Source organism: Salvelinus fontinalis, chromosome 10 (assembly GCF_029448725.1).
Source record: "Salvelinus fontinalis isolate EN_2023a chromosome 10, ASM2944872v1, whole genome shotgun sequence".
Taxonomy (NCBI): Eukaryota; Metazoa; Chordata; class Actinopteri; order Salmoniformes; family Salmonidae; genus Salvelinus; species Salvelinus fontinalis.
The window spans coordinates 7,288,929-7,312,773 of record NC_074674.1 but is presented as its reverse complement, the minus strand read 5'-3'; the positions used below and the strand labels follow the sequence as shown (position 1 = coordinate 7,312,773).

The following is a 23,845-nucleotide window of genomic DNA, read 5'->3' as shown; positions in this document are numbered from 1 at the left end:
ATAATTACAGTTGGTTGAGGAATGCTGAGGCCATGCTTTGCCTCTGCGTGTGCGGCCAGTGTAGGTTGGTCTGCTGCAGAGGGCCCCGCCCAACCCCACCCTCCGCTGTAGGTCCCCGCCAACCCAACACGGCACAGCAGGGCCGGCTCTAGCCTTTTAGGGGCCCTAAGCGAGATTTGGTTGGGGGGCCCCCCCTACCTCGCGGGCAAAACATTTTAGTGTCCCTCCCTCTTGACGGTGGAGAGAAACGTTTGACTTTTAAAGTTCGTTTCTTGCATTTCATTTTAGATTTATTTTTTTTTTAGAACATTTTAGATTTTACAATACATTTCATGTAATTCTACTCATTTTGCCATGGAGCAGAGATACTTTTTTGGATGTTTTACAGCTAATTTCCTTCTACAAATTTTGCCATGGGGTGGAGAGATTTGTGCAGTTGTATCCTTTTCCTGCAGTCAAATGACCTACTGGCCTCATGGGTGGACTGCTAGTCATATTTTTCATAATTTCATAATCAATAAACATAAAATAATTAATAAAATAAAAATGCTGAAAATCCATTGTTTTTATGTCAAGCAGTTTTGTTATATCTCAGTCTTCTGTGATATATATCAAGTGTAATATTGGGATGCAAACTCAAGATTTAATACTTTTCAACTCTGTATCTGACATGGTAAAGGTGTCTTCTTTTTTTAAAGCCCATAACCACGTGTGTGATATTTGTTTAAGACTACCCAGAAACACTCTCTGTAACCCTGAATTAGCCCACTGCAGTAGAAGGTTAAAGCACGTTTTCTGCAATTCTACACATTTTGCTGTGGGGCAGAGAAAATGTTGCATTTTTATAACAAATTACATGCAATTCTACAAATTTTGCCATGGGGAGGAGAAAAAATTGTAACATTTTATAACAAATTTCATGCAATTTTACCCAATTTGCCATGGAGCAGAGATAAACAAATTATACCCATTTTGCCACGACTTATGCCATGTTAATGACATCTGAGTGAGAGTGCATAACAAACTCAACAGAGGCCCCCTGGAGCTCAGGGCCCCTGGGCACGTTCCCTGCGTGCCTTGTTAGTGTTCAGCAATGATTACTACAAGTTTAGATAGCCGGCTAGTGGCTAGACTAACTTACCAATCTAAAAATTGTTATATGACATGGCTAATTGAGTGACTATCAGTGATTGACATAACAAGAGAGAAACTGCTGATGCACAACCACATTTGAAAATTGCACCTTGTGTATTCTGCTATTCTAACTCTCAACAGTAAATTGAGATTTTAATTAATTAAAAAAATTGGGGGGGGGGGGGGGGCTAAGTGACCGCTTATGTCGCTTATGCCTGGAACCGGCCCTGCAGCGCGGCTAAAGGGATGGGGCTGCTTGGTTAATCGATGAGGTGGATGAGGAGGGACACAGAAGGAAAGCGGTAGAAAGAGAAAGAGTCAGACAGAGACAGAGAGAGATAGATAGAGAGAGAGAGAGAGAGAGAGAGAGAGAGAGAGAGAGAGAGAGAGAGAGAGAGAGAGAGAGAGAGAGAGAGAGAGAGAGAGAGAGAGAGAGAGAGAGAGAGAGAGAGAGAGAGTGAGAGAGAGAGGGAGGAATGTACGGGGATCCAGGCCATGGCAGTACTAGGGAGCCTTCCCTGATGGATGTTGGGTCGGTAGGGAGTGCTGTCAGTGGAAGGTAAACGTGTGTTACATTATTACATGTGCTTAGAGGACTGGGATGTTGGCTAGGATAGGTGATTACTAGAGCTGGACAGACCTTCAGTATGGGACTCACCTGCTTCAAGTCTTGGAAGTACGACAGTGCCGCTCAGAAAGGTGAGTGAGGTGTCAAACCTCGCCTCACATACTCATCCTGTCAGACTACTCATCATCATGAGACAGATCTGGTTCACTTTAACCTGGCTTGGACGGCTCTACTATGTGACTGTTTCCTCATATTCCGCAGAAAGTAAGCATGCTTCCCTACTCTCCAACCATTTGAAATCCATCAGTGTACCATTCATATAGCTTCTTCCATTCTGTGCATCAATAAATCTAAACTCAAGGCAAACGTGTAAGTGATGAAGAATCTTTCACCTACTGTTTCTACTTGTTGAAAAGGAAATGCTTGCACTGATGTCCTTAGTGTGGCCAAATCATCACAGTTCTGTTCGTGTGTATGACAGATGTTTCAGCGTGTACAGGCCATGCTTAAACAGTTCTAATTTGACTATATCCCTATGGAATGCTGATGGTAAGAGGAGGGCAACACAGAGGGGGTTAATTAAATCCCAGTCGGAGTCTTGATGTACCGAGCCCTATCTCACACTCACAGGCAGATAACATGGGGGTCCCAGGGGACCCAGAGAGTGATATAGTGATGTAGTGTCTTGCAGCCCTTGAGTGACATCAGTGCATGTTCATTGGGGTTCAGCGGGGAGAGGGGAAGGAGGGGCAGGAGGCAGGAGAGGAAGAGTACAGCGACGCTGTATTAACCAGACCACTGATTTACAGCAGCAACCTGACAGATAGGGGAGGGGGAGGAAGGGGAGAGTGGGGGTACTCAAAATAATGAGCTGAGAGTGGGTAGAGGATGACGAGATGAGACACAGAGAATGAGATAGACAGTCGTCTGACAAAGGACTAGAGGATTGAGCATCATTCTAGAGGAATGTGGAGCAACCAGGCTACAGCAGAGTTACTCAACTACAATCCGGTGGCAAAGGTCCTGAGGGATATTGTCAATTATCGGTGTTATAAAAAAAACTACAATTCGCAACCCATGCGACCCTAAGATGTTCAAACTGTTCACACCCCTCTTATTGGAGAAGAGAAAGATTTGCAGTTTTAAACCTAATTTCCTGCAATTCTACACATTTTGCCATGTCTTATGTGTGTTCATATGATACCTGAGTGAAGCAACAAAATCAATTGGGGCCCCTGGGGGTCGAGAACCCTTTCTTTGGGGCACGTAATCTCACCATGATAACTACAGTATTTAGATAGACAGGTAAGTTAGGCTAACCATCTGACCTGGGCTAGTAGTATATCAACTGGACATTTCTGGTTATAAATAGCTCTATAAGGTCAGTCAGTGAATGACATAGCAAAAGGAAAAGTGCTCATTTTGGGGGGGAAATGAACCTTGTGCATTCTACTATTACAACTCTCAACAGCAGTAAGTTGAAAACCTGACTGAGTTCGTCAATTATTAGTTGTTTTTTTAAAGTCGGGACCCATGGTCTGTATTAACTCTGGGTCCGGATCCGGACTGTGGTCCGTCAGTTGAGTATGGCTGGGCTAGAGAGTAACTTTTGTTAGAAAATGCTTGTTCTAGCCCATACTGTGTTGCATTACACTAAATAGTATTGGAATTAAATCACTGAAGTTTCCTGAATAGATTTAAATGATTTAGTGCCTGATAGAGATCACATACTGTGCACCCAGATCACATGTAGATCTGCTCAGATCTGTTATCACAGAGTAGGCTGAGGAATGCATTTACATCATTTAGCAGACACTCTTATCCAGAGCAATTAGATGAAGTGCCTTGTTCAAGGTGACATCGGCTCAGGGATTCAAACCAACAACCTTTCGGTTACTGGCCCAAGGTCTCTTAACCGCTAGGCTACCTGCAGCACAGTCAGAGTTACTACCTGCCTTGTAGTCAGAGTCACTCAGCCCCACAGTGCCTGCCTGGGCCCTTACAGTTGAACTGTAGGTATTGACAAGATCCTTAGATGGGCTTATTTTACATCGCTGGCCTTGTGAAGAATTTCATGGTTCCTCCTGACACCAGAGGGCGGCAGAGGCCGCCCTAGAGACTTTTATTGTACTCAGGTGTGTCTTATTATTTCCTGATTGTTTTTAAGAGAGGTGTGTTTTCTGTTTCCCTTTGTTAGTTCTTGATTTCAGTTACCTGTATGTTTCCCCCGTGTGAGTTTCAAGTGCAAGTGTTTGTGGTTTAAAGTTTTCTGTATCGTTACGTTCTCAATTATTCAGAAAAGTATTTATGTTTTTCCCAAGTAACTGATTCCTGGTCTGATTCATTCTCAGTAGTGCATGAGCGGGTTCAATGAGCGGGTTCAACTCTACCACGTCAAAAAGAAAAGTGGCTTCCCTGAAATTAATCACCAAATTCTTTTCCAGAAAGAATGTGAGCAGGATTGAGAGCACAGTTTAATTGTTTCCAGAACCCCATAATGTGATTAATATCTCTGGAGAAAAATGTATTTATAAAAAGGCAACAAGCATATTAATTAAATTATGAAAATCATTGAGCTCTTCTTCCCTTGTTGAATCCGAGAAGTGCTTAAAGATAAAGAATAGCCATTTGATTCTGCCAGGCCATTGTCCAGCGATCACTCCACCTGGAAGGACACAGTGACCGTGAGGAGCCAGAATCACATGTCCTGCACTATTATAGAAAAATTGCCCCTTTAATTGACTGGAATAAATCCCAACAGCTCACAGTCGGCAAGCATAAATCACACGTGGTACCTGAAAACCATTCTTCTGAGGCTGGCAGATAAAGATCATTAAACATTACAACACCCCCACTTGCTATTTCAAAGAAAGCCCCCTTCCTTTGTGTACATAGGGATCCTACACTGCTTTTCCCAGCACCTACACTCTTCAAAGATTAACAAAAAGATTTCAAAAAGAGGTGGAGACGGGTGAGATTGTGAAATGCATGGAATGTAAAACAGTGTTATCTGTATTGGCCTTTGGGGATTAGTCATGTTTGACTGGTGCTGTGGTATGACTATATGAGAGGATGTCAGTCTCTGGGCCTGTGGAGACGGGCAAAGAGGACAGACACTGACTGCGTATACCAGTTCATGCACGCACAGTCTGTCCCTCTCTCTGTATGAGTGAAGGAGAGATGAAATGCCCCTGATCTGCACTATCAGCAGTCAATTCATTAGCACAAGCGTTAATGTGATGTAGCTTAAGATTTTATTGGCTACATGTATTCAATGACCTCTACATCTATGTACAGTGTGTAAAAGTATCCTCGTTACACTACTCGTCCTATCTCGTATTCACAGTGTAAAGGGGCCAATCGGTGTCTGTGTTGATTACTAGAGAAAATACACTGATCAAACTGGTCAGGTAGTTTTGATGACTTAGTTTACTTCAGGGGTTTCTAATCCAGAGGCCTGCAGTACATGGAGATGGGGTTGGTTGGGGCATATCTAAACCATGCTTAAAATACATGGCAATCAGAGAAGACTAAACGTCCAATCAATCCCAGTCAGAAAAAGAGGACATCATTTTTGCTGATTTACTGAGGACACAGCACAACCATATATAGGGCACTACTGTTGACCAGAGCCCTATATAGTGCACTACTGTTGACCAGAGCCCTAAATAGTGCACTACGGTTGACCAGAGCCCTATATAGTACACTACTGTTGACCAGAGCCCTATATAGTGCACTACGGTTGACCACAGCCCTATATAATGCACTACAGTTGACCAGAGCCTTATATTCCCTTTATAGTGCACTACAGTTGACCAGAGCTCTATATTTCCTATATAGTACACTACTGTTGACCAGAGCCCTATATTCCCTTTATAGTGCACTACAGTTGACCAGAGCTCTATATCCCTGGTCAAAAGTAGTGCACCACAGAGCCCTATCCCTGGTCAAAAGTAGTGCACTACAAAGCCCTTTTCCTGGTCAAAAGTAGTGCACTACAGAGCCATATCCCTGGTCAAAAGTAGTGCTCTACAGAGCCCTTTTCCTGGTCAAAAGTAGTGCTCTACAGAGCACTATCCCTGGTCAAAAGTAGTGCTCTACAGAGCCCTATCCCTGGTCAAAAGTAGTGCTCTACAGAGCCATATCCCTGGTCAAAAGTAGTGCTCTACAGAGCCTTATCCCTGGTCAAAAGTAGTGCACTACAGAGCCCTATCCCTGGTCAAAAGTAGTGCTCTACAGAGCCCTATCCCTGGTCAAAAGTAGTGCTCTACAGAACCCTATCCCTGGTCAAAAGTAGTGCTCTACAGAGCCCTATCCCTGGTCAAAAGTAGTGTACTAGATATGTGTATGTGACCAATAACATTTGATTTGAAGTAGAGGTCATCAGTGGCCTGCAGTCACAGTCTACTCAAACTAAACACACTCATAACCCTGGTGCGTCACGTCTTTGCTATCTGTCTGTCTGTCTGTCTGTGACTCTCTCCCTCCTTCCTTCCTTTTTTCCTTCCTTTTTTTCCCTCCCTCCCTCCCTCCCTCCCTCCCTCCCTCCCTCCCTCCCTCCCTCCACCACAGGTGGGAACAGAGATGTACTGGTCAGCCCTGGCTCATACTTCTTCCTCTCCAACAGCTGTGGTCAGGGAGAGGAGTGGCTCAAGACCCTCAACAAGGGTGCCTGGATACCCTTTACAGGTAACTTCACTAGAACACTACTGCTACACTGTTACACACTCATTAGCCTACATCACTCTAATGCATACACTTGACGCCCTCACTGTCTCTCACTGGAAACGGTCGACTGTTTACAAATCCAGCTGGACTCAGGTTTGCTTTGCCAGAAATAGAACACGTGCTCTCCAGCAAGATTCAAACAATCAATTCACTCTCTACCGTATAATTTGGTCACGTTACATTGTTTAATGCATTTTAGTTCAACAGACTTCCTGAACTGACCAGTGTCTGACTTCCAGTCAGCCCTGTGTGTGTGTGTGTGTGTGTGTGTGTGTGTGTGTGTGTGTGTGTGTGTGTGTGTGTGTGTGTGTGTGTGTGTGTGTGTGTGTGTGTGTGTGTGTGTGTGTGTGTGTGTGTGTGTGTGTGTGTGTGTGCTCATCAGCCTCAGCTCCTCTTCCCCCTTGGTGGGCACAGCTGTGTGTCTGCCTTAGCTGGGTGCCTGCCTGGGCTTCACACCATAGTTACCCAGAGAAGGGCCAGCTCCCCTTCAAGCCCCATCAGTCTCAAGGCCCAGGGACGAAACATAGGGGGCTCCACCTAGAGGTCTGCAAATAGAGCACAGGAGTACACACACACACACACACACACACACACACACACACACACACACACACACACACACACACACACACACACACACACACACACACACACACACACACACACACACACACACACACACTTCACAGGTTAAGCTGAACTAGCCCATGTGACGTGCAGGCCTAGTGCTGAATCTCCTTGTGTGGAGAAATATTGATTGTTATCCAGACCTGAGGAATAATGACATAGTAATCCTGTAATATTTGAGCATGAGGCCACCATGTAGGGAATTCACTGGGTCAAAATACACTTTACATCCTGTAAAGACCTTAAGCTCTTAAATGTCCTTAGACTACTTGTGTTGTGTGCCTACCATATAAATCTGACCCCTGAGCCTGATCAATGCCCAGCAACACAGATGAACCTTCACAATGGATTCCTCACACCGCCCCGGAGCAGTTAGTCGCTCCCTCCCTGAGCCTACTGCCTTTCTCTGACACACGTCGTCCAGGAGACGTCGTCCAGGAGAGAGATATTCAGAGATTAAAGGCTCACTGAGGCCACACAACCACCTAATTAACATCTTTCTAATGTCCAACAAGAGAGCAAAGAGCCAGACTCAGCTGGGGCTGCATGGGGCTCATCAGGGGCCGGCGTCGCTCCACAGAGGCTTGTACTACATGGGGAGAGGGGTAGTTCATCAGGGGCCAGCGTCGCTCCACAGAGGCTTGTACTACAAGGAGAGGGGGTAGTTCAACAGAGGCCAGCGTCGCTCCACAGAGGCTTGTACTACATGGGGAGAGAGGTAGTTCATCAGGGGCCAGCGTCGCTCCACAGAGGCTTGTACTACAAGGGGAGAGGGGTAGTTCATCAGGGGCCAGCGTCGCTCCACAGAGGCTTGTACTACAAGGGGAGAGGGGTAGTTCAACAGAGGCCAGCGTCGCTCCACAGAGGCTTGTACTACAAGGGGAGAGGGGTAGTTCATCAGGGGCCAGCGTCGCTCCACAGAGGCTTGTACTACAAGGGGAGAGGGGTAGTTCAACAGAGGCCAGCGTCGCTCCACAGAGGCTTGTACTACATGGGGAGAGGGGTAGTTCATCAGAGGCCAGCGTCGCTCCACAGAGGCTTGTACTACATGGGGAGAGGGGTAGTTCATCAGAGGCCAGCGTCGCTCCACAGAGGCTTGTACTACATGGGGAGAGGGGTAGTTCATCAGGGGCTCAGCGGAAAGTTATTTTGAGGGGGCTGGCAGCCTGCAGGCAAAGTAGTATGCTACGACAGAAGAGAGTGGGGGGACACAGGGGAGTGGGGGGGACAGAAATCATTCTAACTCATTTATTTTTTGTCAATCTCTGACACTGTTCTCCCTTGTTAATGATTCTCGGGTGGGGAGAGATAGGAGCGACAGAGGGATGATTCCCGGCGATGCTCCTGTGAGTATGGTGGGGAATAGTTTGATACGGGGGCTGGGGAGTGTGCTGAAGAGGAAACTGGGGAGGGGGCTGAGGAGTCGGCTGAGGAGTGGGCTGAGGAGTCGGCTGAGGAGTGGGCTGAGGAGGGGGCTGAGGAGTGGGCTGAGGAGGGGACTGGGGAGGGGGCTGAGGAGTCGGCTGGGGAGTGGGCTGAGGAGTGGGCTGAGGAGTGGGCTGAGAAGGGGGCTGAGGAGGGGGCTAGGGAGGGGACTGGGGAGTGGGCTGAGGAGTGGGCTGAGGAGGGGGCTGAGGAGGGGGCTGAGGAGTGGGCTGAGGAGGGGGCTAGGGAGGGGACTAGGGAGGGGACTGGGGAGTCGGCTGGTGAGTGGGCTGAGGGGGCTGAGGAGTGGGCTGAGGAGGGGGCTAGGGAGGGGACTGAGGAGGGGACTGGGGAGTGGGCTGAGGAGGGGGCTAGGGAGGGGACTGAGGAGGGGACTGGGGAGGGGGCTGGGGAGTGGGCTGAGGAGGGGGCTAGGGAGGGGACTGGGGAGGGGGCTGAGGAGAGGGCTGAGGAGGGGGCTAGGGAGGGGACTGGGGAGTCGGCTGGGGAGTGAGCTGAGGGGGCTGAGGAGTGGGCTGAGGAGGGGGCTAGGGAGGGGACTGAGGAGGGGACTGGGGAGGGGGCTGAGGAGTCGGCTGGGGAGTGGGCTGAGGAGTGGGCTGAGGAGGGGGCTGAGGAGTGGGCTGAGGAGGGGGCTGAGGAGGGGGCTAGGGAGGGGACTGGGGAGTGGGCTGAGGAGTGGGCTGAGGAGGGGGCTGAGGAGGGGGCTGAGGAGGGGGCTAGGGAGGGGACTGGGGAGTCGACTGGGGAGTCGGCTGGGGAGTGGGCTGAGGGGGCTGAGGAGTGGGCTGAGGAGGGGGCTAGGGAGGGGACTGAGGAGGGGACTGGGGAGTGGGCTGAGGAGGGGACTGAGGAGGGGACTGGGGAGTGGGCTGAGGAGGGGGCCAGGGAGGGGACTGGGGAGGGGGCTGAGGAGAGGGCTGAGGAGGGGGCTAGGGAGGGGACTGGGGAGTCGGCTGGGGAGTGGGCTGAGGGGGCTGAGGAGTGGGCTGAGGAGGGGGCTAGGGAGGGGACTGAGGAGGGGACTGGGGAGTGGGCTGAGGAGGGGGCTAGGGAGGGGACTGAGGAGGGGACTGGGGAGTGGGCTGAAAAGTGGGCTGAGGAGGGGGCTGAGGAGTGGGCTGAGGAGGGGGCTGAGGAGTGGGCTGAGGAGGGGGCTGAGGAGGGGGCTGAGGAGGGGGCTGGGGTGGGGGCTAGGGAGGGTGCTGTCAGGCTAAATAAAGAGAAAGGGTCAAAGACAAAACACTGTGAATATTGTACTCGGTGGGAAAGTGGGGGTCATTGATGGAACACTGAAGAGTACGACCTGAGGGAACCAACATAATCTAATTGGTGAAAAAGAGAGTGGCTCAAGGGGAGACTGGGAGTGTATTGGAAAGGGAGGGAGGTATGGCACTGGCTGAGTGAAAACACATTCCTGAAGCATGTGGAGGAATGGATAGGACAAGGAGGGAGAGGCACGTGCAGCAAGGCCACAGCTTACTCCTCTGGACAAACTAAGTAGTGCTAAACCCAATTACTGCTGGAAAACGCAGGAACACTGACTTCCATCTCCTCTGAGACGGAATGGAGGGAATAATACACTACTATAATAACACCTTCTAGGAGAGATGGCAGCTAAGTGGATTATTTTGTCAACATAATCCAGCCTGAAAGTAGTTCCTCTGCATTTTTCAATGCTAACCAAATTGAGTTAAGTTTAGCAGCCTAAAAAAGGACTTGAGCCCTGGGAAGCAAGGCTGAGGTGAGCATGAGAGGAGCCGAGCCACAAGTGCACTCTTTATCTGGATTCAGCAACGACGTGTGGAGGAACTTTTCTGCCATTCCAATGTTCAGTGGTGATAAAAGGGACCTCTGTTATCAGTAGAACATGTAGTATTACTGGACTCTCAAATCTCCTGTCAAATCATTTTACTTAAGACTCTGAAGAGGAGACATTAACCACCAAAAATGAAGAGGAGATTTTACTTTCCAAAGTTCAACATTCCATATTACTTTGACATTGCTCATATTCCTGTGGCTGTTCAATTGATTGGGATGTTTGCTCCACTCCACTCATTGATTGTGAGTGTTTGATGTGTCCGGCACTTTACAATGCCTCTTCTTGTAGAATGAAATTCTTTCCATTGGAATGCTCATTTATCTGATTAGGTCACATAGTTGAGCTCAGGGACCACTGTTGAGCATTGACAGGGAAAGTCTGCCCCCTCATTTCTTGAGTCATCAGAGAAAGGAGCCTTATCTGTTTACCTAAAGAGAAGGAGAGGAGGAGGGAGGGAGCGAGAGAATAGACAAAACACGGAGTACTAGCCAGGAGTGAGTTTACAAAACAAAAAGAGGTAGATAAAAGTGGGCGAGGACACGCACTGGTCTCCACAGCGCCGAGCTGTCACAAGCCATCTGGGTCCTCTCATAATCCCCATCAAACAGCCCGACTGGCCAGAAAGAAAAGAGGGGAGGAAAAGAGGGGAAAATGAGAGAAAGATCTGGACGGTGAGAGAGACGGAGATCTGGAAGGAGAAAGAGAGAGAAATATCTGGGTGGGGAAAAAGAGCGAGATATCTGGACAGTGAGAGAGAGAGAGATCTGGACAGTGAGAGAGAGAGAGAGATCTGGACAGTGAGAGAGAGAGAGAGATCTGGACAGTGAGAGAGAGAGAGATCTGGACGGTGAGAGAGAGAGCTGGACGGTGAGAGAGAGAGAGAGAGATCTGGACAGAGAAATAATACAAGATGCCGGAGAACAAGGCGACAGTGTACAGGACCAGCAGCTACCTGTCCCACTCTGCCTACAGGAAGATCAAGCGGGTTCTGAGCTTCAGGAGGCGTGAGTTTCTCAGACCACACAGAGACCCACACAGAGCTGCAATGTGAGGCAGGCTGTGTAGATAGGTGGTTTGGGGGTATAGAGGGTTTGAGTTCACTTGTCTGAGGAAAGGAAAGAAAATCCCTGAACCATCAAACTTGCACTCTATAATCATCTGTTTATTAAATTAGCCTGGGTGATCTTAAATCCCCTCTCTCTGTCTCTCTCTCCTCTGTCTTTCTCTCTCTCCTCTCTGTCTCTCTCAGGCGTGTTTGGCCAGCGGCTGGAGGAGACGGTTCTGTATGAGCGGCGTTACGGGGTACACATGGCACCGCTGGTGGTGGAGCAGTGTGTGGACTTCATCCGGGAGCGAGGTCTTCTGGAGGTGGGGTTGTTCCGCCAGCCAGGCCAGGCCACGCTGGTTAAAGAGTTGCAGGATGCCTTCGACGCTGGGGAGAAGCCCTCCTTTGACAGGTAAGAGCTCTCCAGTCAACACAAACAGGTTCTGCTTGATTGCAAACACTGCCATTCCCAAGCAAACAGATCAAGTTCATGAAGTTATACCTATGCTCCAGGTATGTCTGGATGTCATTATATGTAGTTGCTCACCCACATAAACTGGTAGTGATGTGCTGTATTTTAAGTGTGTGTGTGTGTGTGCGTGCGTGTGTGTTTGTCATCCTAGCAGTACAGACGTGCACACCGTGGCGTCTCTCCTGAAGCTGTATCTGCGGGAGCTGCCAGAGCCACTGGTGCCCTTCTCCAGATACCAGGACTTCCTGGTGTGTGGCAAGAACATCTCCTCTGAGAGGAAGCAGGTAAGTCTCCATCCAGCCGCATCATGCTGAGATGCATCGGATAAACAGATGAAGACAGAACACAACCGCTGATCTACAAGACCAAGGGAGAAATCTAATTGATAAACTCCACCAGTGGTTAGTATTGTGATAGGAGCAGCGTAGCACACTACCTACAACAATACCTTTGTCTCCAAGAGTTTGACAGAACTACGGCATCTTCTGCATCAACTTCCAGTGGCTAACTTCAACCTGCTCAACTACATCTGCCAGTAAGTCTACCGTTTACCTGTCATTTACAACAATTATCACAAATCAAGATAACGTCAAATCTGCATACAACATACCTCACGATTAATGCATTTCCAAAGCAATGAATGGAAATTGATTGAATCACAATAGCAGGGTTCCCCAACTGGCGGGCCGCGGGGGATTTTATTTGGCACCTCAACTTTCTGAGCAATATAAAAAAATATTTGATTTTTTATTTGTTTCTTTATTGTTGGACATCCAAGTGATTTTAATGTTGGAAATCTGTTCCAAAGTATTCCCACGCATAATAGAGAGATATACAGTGCCTTCGGAAAGTATTCATACCTCTTAGATTTTTCCCCACATTTTATTACGTTACAGCCTTATTCTAAAATGTATTAAATAAATACACACAATACCCCACAATGACAAAGCGAAAACAGTATTTTCTTTTTATAGCAAATTTATAAAAAATTAAAACACATACCTTATTCAGACCCTTTGCTATGACACTTGAAATTGAGATCAGGTGCATCCTATTTCCATTGATCCTCCTTGAGATGTTTCTACAACTTGATTGGAGTCTGCCTGTGGTAAATTCAATTGATTGGACATGACTTGAAAAGGCATTCACCAGTCTATATAAGGTCCCACAGTTGACAGTGCATGTCAGAGCAAAAACCAAGCCGTGAGGTTGAAGGAATTGTCCGTAGAGCTCTGAGACAGGATTGTGTCGAGGCACAGATCTGGGGAAGGGTACAAAATATTTCTGCAGCATTGAAGGTCCCAAGAACACAGTGGCCTCCATCATTCTTAAATGGAAGTTTGGAACCACTAAGATTTTTCCAAGTGCTGGCTGCCTGGCCAAACTGAGCAATTGGGGGAGAAGGGTCTTGGTCAGGGAGTTGACCAAGAACCCAATGGTCACTCTGACAGAACTCTAGAGTTCCTCCGGGGAGATGGGAGAACCTTCCAGAAGGACAACCATCTCTGCACCACTACACCAATCAGGCCTTTATGGTAGAGTGGCCAGACAGAAGCCACTCCTCAGTAAAAGGCACATGACAGCCTGCTTGGAGTTTGCCAAAAGGCACCTAAAGAACTCTCAGACCATGAGAAACAAGATTATCTGGTCTGATGAAACCAAGATTCAACTCTTTGGCCTGAATACCAAGTGACACGTCTGGAGAAAACCTAGCACCATCCCTACGGTGAAGCATGGTGGGGGTTTTCAGCAGCAGGGACTGGGAGACTAGTCAGGATCGAGGCAAAGATGAACTGAGCAAAGTACAGAGAGATCCTTGATGAAAACCTGCTCCAGAGATCTCAGGACCTCAAACTGGGGCGAAGGTTCACCTTTCAACAAGACAACGACCCTAAGCACACAGCCAAGACAACGCAGGTGTGGCTTCGGGACAAGTCTCTGAATGTCCTTGAGAGGCCCAGCCAGAGCCCGGACTTGAATCCGATTGAAATTCTCTGGAGAGACCTGAAAATAGCTGTGCAGCAACGCTCCCCATCCAACCTGACAGAGCTGGAGAGGATCTGCAGAGAAGAATGGCAGAAACTCCCCAAATAGAGGTGTGCCAAGCTTGTAGCATTTTACCCAAATTTTTTAATTTTTAATTTTTCCATTATTTTACCAGGTAAGTTGACTGAGAACACGTTCTCATTTGCAGCAACGACCTGGGGAATAGTTACAGGGGAGAGGAGGGGGATGAATGAGCCAATTGTAAACTGGGGATTATTAGGTGACCATGATGGTTTGAGGGCCAGATTGGGAATTTAGCCAGGACACCGGGGTTAATGGCACCTACTCTTACGATAAGTGCCATGGGATCTTTAATGACCTCAGAGAGTCAGGACACCCGCTTAACGTCCCATCCGAAAGACGGCACCCTACTCAGGGCAGTGTCCCCAATCACTGCTCTGGGGCATTGGGATATTTTTTAGACCAGAGGAAAGAGTGCCTCCTACTGGCCCTCCAACACCACTTCCAGCAGCATCTGGTCTCCCATCCAGGGACTGACCAGGACCAACCCTGCTTAGCTTCAGAAGCAAGCCAGCTGTGGTATGCAGGGTGGTATGCTGCTGGCATACCACCCTAGTTCACAATAAGACTGGAGGCTGTAATTTCTGCCTAAGGTGCTTCAACAAGTACTGAGTAAAGGGTCTGAATACTTATGTAAATGTGATAAATGTTTTTCATTTTTTATAAATGAGAAAAAAACATTTTTTAACTGTTTTTGCTTTATCATTATGGGGTCTTGTGTGTAGATTGATTAGAAAAAGCACACAATACACTTAGAAAATAAGGCTGTAATGTAACAAAATGTGGAAAAGGTCAAGGAGTCTGAATACTTTCCGAAGGCACTGTATGTGATCGTATACAAACGTAAGCAAGGTTTGAAATGATTCTATTTGAGTCAAATATTATATCTGTTTTTGTTTCTCGCGGTCAATTTCTCGCGGTCAAATTATTTTTAATTATGTTCTGGCCATCTAGCTAAAGAAGAATCAGCCTGCAGTTGAATCTAGTTGATGATTCCTGCACTATAGGGTCGTTTTATGTCATTTCAACAAACCATGACACCCACCATCTCAGATAGTTCTGAAATCATTTCTGTAGTTAGAAACAGATAAGATTACAATTCCTGCAACATAATTTTGATGAAATATAATTATATGAGAAATTAAGCTAATTGATTGCATTTTAAGTTATAGAACTCATAATATTCAATAAATATAGTACCCAACATCCGATTGGGACCAAACTTTTTTTCTAACAACAAGTAAGATGTGGAATCCAAATAGATTGTCAAAAGCCACCCAGAATCCTATCCACCCAGAATCCTATCCACCCTATCCACTATCCTTACATGAAGTATACAGTATCAGTTCTCTATGTCTGACTAGTAGTATGGAGCTGCGGCATGGAGTTTCTTCATCATATGTAATATATTCTCAGTGAATTTAGTGATGTTTTTTCCCCCCTGTTCATTGAAGTTGTTAGGTTTATGTCCCATCCTACATCCCAATATTACCAGGTTATGTCCACTAGATGGTGCTGTTCCTGCTATTGTTATTATTTATTTTTTAAAGAATTTCCCCCTCAATGTTAAAGGGATAAATAGTTCACCCATTTTGCCAAATTACATATTGGTTTCCTTACCCTGTAAGTAGTTTATGGACAAGGTATGACAGCAATCCATGCTTTGGTCTTATTTACCTGGCCACTGTTTCAAATGCAAACTTTTTTTCATTTGTGGCAGAAATCCAATGCAGAAATTCAATGGTACCTATACTAGCATTTTCCCGTTTCATATCCAAGTAACATCATTGAGTTACACAATCAATTTTTAGCTACTTCAGGATGATTTGGACATGAAGCATGGCTTTTGACCATTTTTGTGTGTTCCTCATGTCTAACTCATTGTTAAAAAAAGGTTGATCCAAATCAGATGTCAGTTACTATATATTTTTTAAATATTATATGAATCCTATAAATTAAAATGACAAATTTGGGTGAAATCAATGAGCTTAATTTCTCAGCGATCAAATGATATGTATCCCCCCAAAAATAATGGTGCAAAAATGCTAATCATATCTGTTTCTAACAACAGAAACAATTTCAGAACAATCTGAGATAGGTGATGTCAAAATCCTCTTTCTTGGACTTTTTGAGGTGGAACGACCCAATAGAATTGGCCCGTGGACCAGTCACAACATACGTCATACAGCCTCATCTGTTCAACCATGATACATTTCTGTATGTTATGTAGCAGATGTGACAAAATCGACTCTGCCCAAGTCTCACACAGATAAATCACTGCCAATACAGGTTTTTGAATGAAGTCCAGTCCTATTCTAGCAGCAACAAGATGAGCACCCAGAACCTGGCTACTGTTTTTGGCCCAAACATCCTACGACCCAAAGCTGAAGATCCAGAGAGTATCATTGGAGGTGTGTGAGAGTCAGTGGAGGCTGGTGGGAGGAGCTATAGGAGGATGGGCTCATTGTAATGGCTGGAATTGAAATTAAGGAATGGAGTCAAACGTGGTTTCCATATATTTGATAGCATTCCATTTATTCCATTCCAGCCAGTACAATGAGCCCGTCCTCCTGTAGCTCCTCCCACCAGCCTCCACTGGTGAGAGTGTTATTCAGAGAAAGAGACATGGATCAGAGCTAGACAGAACTAGCCTACAGATACAGAGCCAGTGAAGACAGACTGAGACAGATATAGACAGATAAAGATAGTATCTGTCTGTCTGCCCGTGTGTCCTTGACAGTGTTTATATCAACACATTGTTGTGTAACATGCTATGTGCCATGTGATGCTGTTTGTACTCTATGTGTCCAGCTGTTACTCAGTGTGTCTGTGTCTGTCTGTCTGTCTGTCTGTCTGTCTGTCTGTCCGTCCGTCTCCCAGGGGCAGCCGTGGTGCAGCAGCTTATGTCCGAGCTGATCAGGGAGCACCAGTGCCTTTTCTCCAGGGAGGGGGGAGACATAGAGGCCCCTGGCTCTTCACGTCCTGACTCTTACCCATGTCAGAGATGGAAAGGAGACCCATTCGAGGGGGCGCACATCCAGCCAACTGCCCAGACCCAGTCGCATGATTACAGGCCGGGCATAACAGCCGAGCACCTCCCCCAACAACAGATAAATCACCATCCTTCCCCTTGCTCCCGCCAGCTCTCCCTGCCTCTGATCCCTAAGAGGAGAGGGTCGGCCCAAAACCCAGATGAAACCAGCTTAGCCACACGGCTGTCCATCACAGACCACCAGCAGCAGCCAGCTGAGGTGTTCTCTCCAGTGAGTCTTTCTTCTGGGCCTCTGTACCACAGATACACTCTGTCCCAGTCAGAGTCCCAGCCCACTGAGACCGCAGACAGCCCCCACACTACCCCCCAACTCACAGCCTCTGCCTCCACAGTGACGCTACAGGCTGCCCCAGAACCCAGCAGCATGCTGCCCATTGTCTGGAGGGGCCCAGAGGATCCCAGCTGGGCTGCAGAACAGGGGACTACTGGCACCAGTGGAAGCAGTGAGGCTCAGGACAGTACTCTGTCTGTCTATGACAACCTGGACACACTACAACGCATGGAGGAGCTGGCTGCGGATGGTGGTGGGGGCAGCCCTGCTGGCCCGGTGGAGGTGGGCACGGCCAGCATGGTAGACACCAGAAGCTCCTGGTCTTCCTGTGAGATTCTGTCCCTGGAAGACAGTGGGAGTGGTGTGGTCAGAACCAGCCCAGGAGGGGGGTCCACTAGGTTCCCCTCCTTCAGGACTGACCCAGGAGACGAGGACCATCCTAACTCCCCAGCCTCCTCCTCTGCCCTCACTGACGCCCCCCTGAGCACGGGCAGCTCGGAGGTCTTCCTGCCCTCTGCTCCTCCGGACCTCCGCGTCCCCCCGGCCTCCCAGGCCATGCACTGGCTCTTGACTGGCCTCAGACAACAGATGGCCAGGCAGAGGGCTGAGTTCGAAGCCAAGATCCAGAGGTAATAGAACTGTGAATAAACCATGCCAATGCAACAGCAGTCCTTGTCAACAGTCTATATACATGCTACACGGAGTGTACAAAACATTAGGAACACCTGCTCTTTCCATGACATAGACTGACCAGGTGAAATCTATGATCCCTTATTGATGTCACTTGTTAAATCCACTTCAAATCAGTGTAAATGAAGGGGAGGAGACAGGTTAAAGAAGGATTCCTAAGCCTCAAGACAATTGAGACATTGATTGTGTGTGTGTGTGCAATTCAGAGGGTGAATGGGCAAGATAAAAGATTAAGATGCCTTTGAACGGGGTATGGTAGTAGGTGCCAGGTGCCCCGGTTTGTGTGTGTCAAGAACTGCAACGCTGCTGGGTTTTCAAGCAACAGTTTCCTGTGTTTATCAAGAATGGTCCATCACCATCCAAAGGACATCCAGCCAACTTGACACAACTGTGGGAAGCATTGGAGTCCACATGGGCCAGCATCCCTGTGAAACGCTTTTGACACCTTATAGAGTCCATGCTCTGACGAATTAAGGCTGTTCTGATGGTAAAAGGTGGTGCAACTCAAGAATAGGAAGGTGATCCTAATGTTTAGTACACTCAGTGTACAGTCCATATAGAGTCTTCAACAATAACATGATATTAGTCCTACATGTTACATGTTACACCACAGTCCTGTAGTACCAGCAGAGTGAAACCTCTGTGTGTGACTCCTTGTCCTTCTCTGTCCTGTCTCTCCCAGGTTGGAGAAGCGTAACGAGGCCCTCCAGGGGGAGGTGGTGGGACTGCGGACCAGCCTGGAGCAGCAGCGCCGCTGGTACAGTGTGGCCGAGATCAAGATCCGCAACGTGGAGCGTGCCCGGGCCGATGCCGACCGCCGCAACACCACTCTACAGAGAGAGATGGAGCAGTTCTTTGATACCTTCGGAGAGCTGAATGCTGAGAACCAGAAGAGCGAAGGTTAGGGTTAGCACCCCTGAAGAGCGAAGGTTAGGGTTAGCACCCCTGAAGAGCGAAGGTTAGGGTTAGCATCCCTGGAGAGCTGAGCGCTGAGGCCAGGAAGAGCAAGCATATCTTACAGAGCTTCTGATGGCCAGTCAGATTAGAGAAAGATGCTATTACCAGAGCACTACAAGAGCAGTATCAGGAGAAAACACCATCCATCTGAATGGAATATAGAGAGAACTGTCTGTTGCCATGATTAATCCATATTGGATTTGTCTCATAATGAGTTGTACATGTTTGAGGATGGTTCTAAGACAGTTTTGAGATGGAACCTGCTGAGATGGACAACTCTGCTCTGATGCCTTGGACATTGTTCAACCAGACATATTGACCACCAGACTAGACCAGACCAGAATGAGGTGGACTGGAGACGATGGAGACAGACAAGAAACATAAGCTACTGAGCTCACTAAATGTGTCAATGACTGAAATGAGCCCTATAATATACAGAATCAAAACTTGGAGACTTAATGGATGGCTGACAGCTGGCCTGGCCGTTGATATAATAGACAGGCCCAGACCCAGCCAGTCTGTCCTGAGCCACACAGGAAAAGTTGTGAAAGAGATCTGGGAAGTAACATAACAGTCTCATAGAATCGGACCCTACGAGATCCGGAGTGCTGCTGGTTTTCAGTTCTACCTGATAATTCATTACACCCACCTGGTGCCCCAGGTCTAAATATGTCCCTGCTTAGAAGGGAAGAATGGGGGGGGGGGGGCATTGTAACTAGCTTCAAGGTCCAGATGTGAATGTGAGGCCCAACCAAGGTGTTGAAACGCAGAGAAGATGTACTATTCCCAGTCTCTGACAAGATCCCACAGCCATTTAGACACCGTGTGAAAGCTGATCTTAAATAGGATTTGATTTAGTGCTTCCAAGTATTGAGGTCATGTTCTGAGTTTGTCTATGAGGGTGTCTAAGAACAGACTCATATTACTGATGCAGGTATTTCACACTGCTATAAATATGAAGGATTATAATTTGGGACCCATCTGAACACTATTTCACTTCGTTATGACAGGGCAGGGTGAGTCACAGCTTTTAACAGTACACCACTTGAAAATGCCCATGTAGCTTTTCCACGAAAACCAATATGTATAGTGCAATATTAACGTCCCGAATAATAAAACATACTTTTACTAAATCATTTTGCAGAGGAACGTGCGCGCGCACACACACACACACTGAAACACGCATGCAAGCACGCAAACACACACACTTGTATGAAATAAAATAACCAAAGACGTAAGCAATAGATCCTGTCTATAGCAATAGCATTTTATTTAGCAGAATTAATTTTGTCCTCCTTTGATGTCAAATGATAATCATCTCTTGAGTTTTTGCATATTTTTCAGACAGGGCGAATATAGTGGAACATATTAAAGGTGCTACACGTAGGATTTCTTTTTGCATTGTAATTTCAGAAAAATGTCCATAATATATCCGGTACTAATAGTGGAATGATGGTGTTTCGCCGTATTAATGACCCGCCAGTGTTGTGATTGGCTGTGATGTTCACCTATTGATTTCTCCTGCCGGTGCTGTATCTGTTGTCAAACTGGGAAAGCTGTTCTGACTTTGTAGCTGTGTTATCTAGTGGAAATAGTTCTGTTATTTTCTGGTTGCTAAAATTCGACACTGTTTGCTCAATTTCAGCTTATGTGAGAAAACAAGCACTGCATAGTGTAGGGAATCAATGTACCATCTAAATTGCTATGAAATATCTTTTCAATAACAAACAATATATATATTTTTTTTTACAGCTGTTTGAAGCTGGTGGACCAAACCAAAAGCTACTTTTGGTTTTGGTCCACCAGCATCAAACAGCGGTTTTGGTCGAATTTTCTCAACCAGGAAAATAATGATTTCCACTAGATATCCCAGCCACAAAGTCAGAACAGCTTCCCTAGTTTGACCACAGATGCCGCTGTGGCGGAAGAAATCAATAGGCGAATACACCAGCCAATCACAACACTGGCGGGTCAGTAATATTGCGACACACTATCATTTCACTATTACCGGCAGATATATTATGGACATTTTTTTTAAATTACAATGCAAAAATTTGAGGAAAAAAAATCTTATGTGTAGCACCTTTAAGGAGTCATCAGTGATGCATCTCTGAATAAGACCACCAGTGGGCGCCCATACATGGCATTGCACAGCAGAGAACACAAGCAGTAGAGACAGGCCAATCTAACAGATTCTACCTCCAGTTTATAGACTTGACTATGTATCTATGTCTTGAAGAAATGTGTAATAAACAAGTTTGATTGCATTAAACAGCAAACCAGACAAAGTGTCTGTATTGATTGTTTGATAACAAAATGAGTGATAGAGATAAAGACATAAGGTAACATAGACCAGTAGGGTTTGGTCAGTATGATTGGGACCAGTGGACTGTAAACACAGGGTTTGGTCAATATGATTGGGACCAGTGGACTGTAAACACAAGTCAACACAGTTTACCCACCTTTTTATTTTGCCCGACACTTTACCCACCTTTTGCGGAAAAAATGTATTGAAAGGGAGCGTGACTTTCTTCACGGCGGCCTGGCGATCAGAGTTTACCCACATCTTTCTCTTACCACTACATCACTGATTGAGACCTTACAATGATGATTTAAGAGTCGACCTGCCCCATATCTTAGTAATAGCTTACAGGAGCAAGATTGTCACTCATATTCAGATTTTCAGCCTTGTATATTACTACACTGCACAAACCAGAGACACACACACCACTCTCACACATTAGATTGACTCAGTGAAAAACAATAACCCAGAGAAAATAGCCCCTGGGAGGTTGTGTTGTGTGCTCCATGGACTTGATCTAGATATCTTTCTCTCACGTCACCCCGCTCCTCCGCTCTCTCCACTGGCTTCCAGTTGAAGCTCGCATCCGCTACAAGACCATGGTGCTTGCCTACGGAGCTGTGAGGGGAACGGCACCTCAGTACCTTCAGGCTCTGATCAGGCCCTACACCCAAACAAGGGCACTGCGTTCATCCACCTCTGGCCTGCTCGCCTCCCTACCACTGAGGAAGTACAGTTCCCGCTCAGCCCAATCAAAACTGTTCGCTGCTCTGGCACCCCAATGGTGGAACAAACTCCCTCACGACGCCAGGACAGCGGAGTCAATCACCACCTTCCGGAGACACCTGAAACCCCACCTCTTCAAGGAATACCTAGGATAGGATAAAGCAATCCTTCTGCCCCCCCCCCCCCCCCTTAAAAGATGTAGATGCACTATTGTAAAGTGGCTGTTCCACTGGATGTCATTAGGTGAATGCACCAATTTGTAAGTCGCTCTGGATAAGAGCGTCTGCTAAATGACTTAAATGTAAATGTAATATCTTTCTCAGATAGATTTATTTATTTCATTAAAAAAATAAACTGTTTTCGCTTTGTCATTATGGGATATTGTGTGTAGATTGATGAGAAAAAAATGTATTTAATCCATTTTAGAATAAGACTGTAACAATTTCATCTTATTTTAGAGGCTGTAACAAAACATGTGGAAAAGGAAAGGGGTCTGAATACTTTCTGAATGCACTGTATCTTTCTCAGGGCCACCATGAACACATCTCCACTCCAGCTGGTTCCCAGCAGACTGCCAACATGAACACATCTCCACTCCAGCTGGTTCCCAGCAGACTGCCAACATGAACACATCTCCACTCCAGCTGGTTCCCAGCAGACTGCCAACATGAACACATCTCCACTCCAGCTGGTTCCCAGCAGACTGCCAACATGAACACATCTCCACTCCAGCTGGTTCCCAGCAGACTGCCACCATGAACACAGCTCCAGTCCAGCTGGTTCCCAGCAGACTGCCAACATGAACACATCTCCACTCCAGCTGGTTCCCAGCAGACTGCCAACATGAACACATCTCCACTCCAGCTGGTTCCCAGCAGACTGCCACCATGAACACAGCTCCAGTCCAGCTGGTTCCCAGCAGACTGCCAACATGAACACATCTCCACTCCAGCTGGTTCCCAGCAGACTGCCAACATGAACACAGCTCCACTCCAGCTGGTTCCCAGCAGACTGCCAACATGAACACATCTCCACTCCAGCTGGTTCCCAGCAGACTGCCACCATGAACACAACTCCTGTCCAGCTGGTTCCCAGCAGACTGCCAACATGAACACAGCTCCAGTCCAGTTTGTTCCCAGCAGACTGCCAACATGAACACAGCTCCGGTCCAGCTGGTTCCCAGCAGACTGCCACCATGAACACAACTCCAGTCCAGCTGGTTCCCAGCAGACTGCCAACATGAACACAGCTCCAGTCCAGCTGGTTCCCAGCAGACTGCCACCATGAACACAGCTCCAGTCCAGTTTGTTCCCAGCAGACTGCCAACATGAACACAGCTCCAGTCCAGCTGGTTCCCAGCAGGACTGAGGCAAAGACATTAGCATGGATCTGTCGGTCAGGTATCACAAGGCTCTTTCTCAGGATATCAAGGTCCAGAATTATCAAGATTCCTAAGTCAATTTGGGTCTCGCCAGTGTTGATGTTCAAGTCCCAAGGAGAATGTCCACTGTACTCTCAAACATACATGACACACTGTATCAAACATGTCAGTTAATGGTCCAGCATTGAGACTGCTCTGGACACCAGTAATGTGGTGGAAAAGAACACCATGAAAGAAAGCTACCTATCAGTGGTGAGACCTGTCTTTGGTTACCCCTGTAACATTTCTCCTGTCACCACACTGAGGTTCTAGAGGTTCCAAACAGACATATCGCTATGAAGTCAATCAACACACAGTAAAGCATTAGAGGCTAGATTCAACATTACCCATTGAAGGATTGAGAATGAGAGTGAATCTGGAGGACAGAGCTGCACAGAAAAGGAAAAAAATGCAGACTCAAGACTGATGGGAAGAAGACACACTGCGCGTTGCTTGTGTTTAGGGGGGGTTTGGATAGTCATACAATCTTTAGAAACAATCTGAAAAAGAACTGAATG

The 23,845-nt window shown here is 47.0% G+C and overlaps 1 protein-coding gene across 2 annotated transcripts; it reads left to right on the top strand.

Moving 5' to 3' along the window:
- The first annotated feature begins 1,728 nt into the window (after positions 1-1,728).
- LOC129863536 (rho GTPase-activating protein 24-like) lies at positions 1,729-20,751 on the top strand. Of its 2 annotated transcripts, XM_055935587.1 has the most exons (8): positions 1,729-1,833; positions 6,275-6,391; positions 11,575-11,782; positions 11,994-12,126; positions 12,304-12,377; positions 16,199-16,320; positions 16,790-17,861; positions 18,605-20,751. In XM_055935587.1, exons 1-8 carry the CDS (start codon positions 1,782-1,784, stop codon positions 18,825-18,827), a joined length of 2,001 nt encoding a protein of 666 aa, XP_055791562.1. In that variant the 5' UTR covers positions 1,729-1,781; the 3' UTR covers positions 18,828-20,751. The 2 variants fall into 2 exon arrangements, with proteins under 2 accessions (XP_055791562.1, XP_055791561.1); XM_055935586.1 differs by lacking the exons at positions 1,729-1,833; positions 6,275-6,391 and adding an exon at positions 10,866-11,329.
- The last annotated feature ends 3,094 nt before the right edge of the window (positions 20,752-23,845 follow it).

What these genes read in the sequence shown, in the direction of transcription:
- LOC129863536 (XM_055935587.1), top strand. Translation starts at nt 1,782, where the DNA reads ATGGGACTCACCTGCTTCAAGTCTTGGAAGTACGACAGTGCCGCTCAG. An exon ending in TCTCCTCTGAGAGGAAGCAG is followed by an intron (nt 12,127 to 12,303) that starts GTAAGTCTCCAT and finishes TTTGTCTCCAAG; the next exon opens with AGTTTGACAGAACTACGGCA. An exon ending in TTCGAAGCCAAGATCCAGAG is followed by an intron (nt 17,862 to 18,604) that starts GTAATAGAACTG and finishes TGTCTCTCCCAG; the next exon opens with GTTGGAGAAGCGTAACGAGG.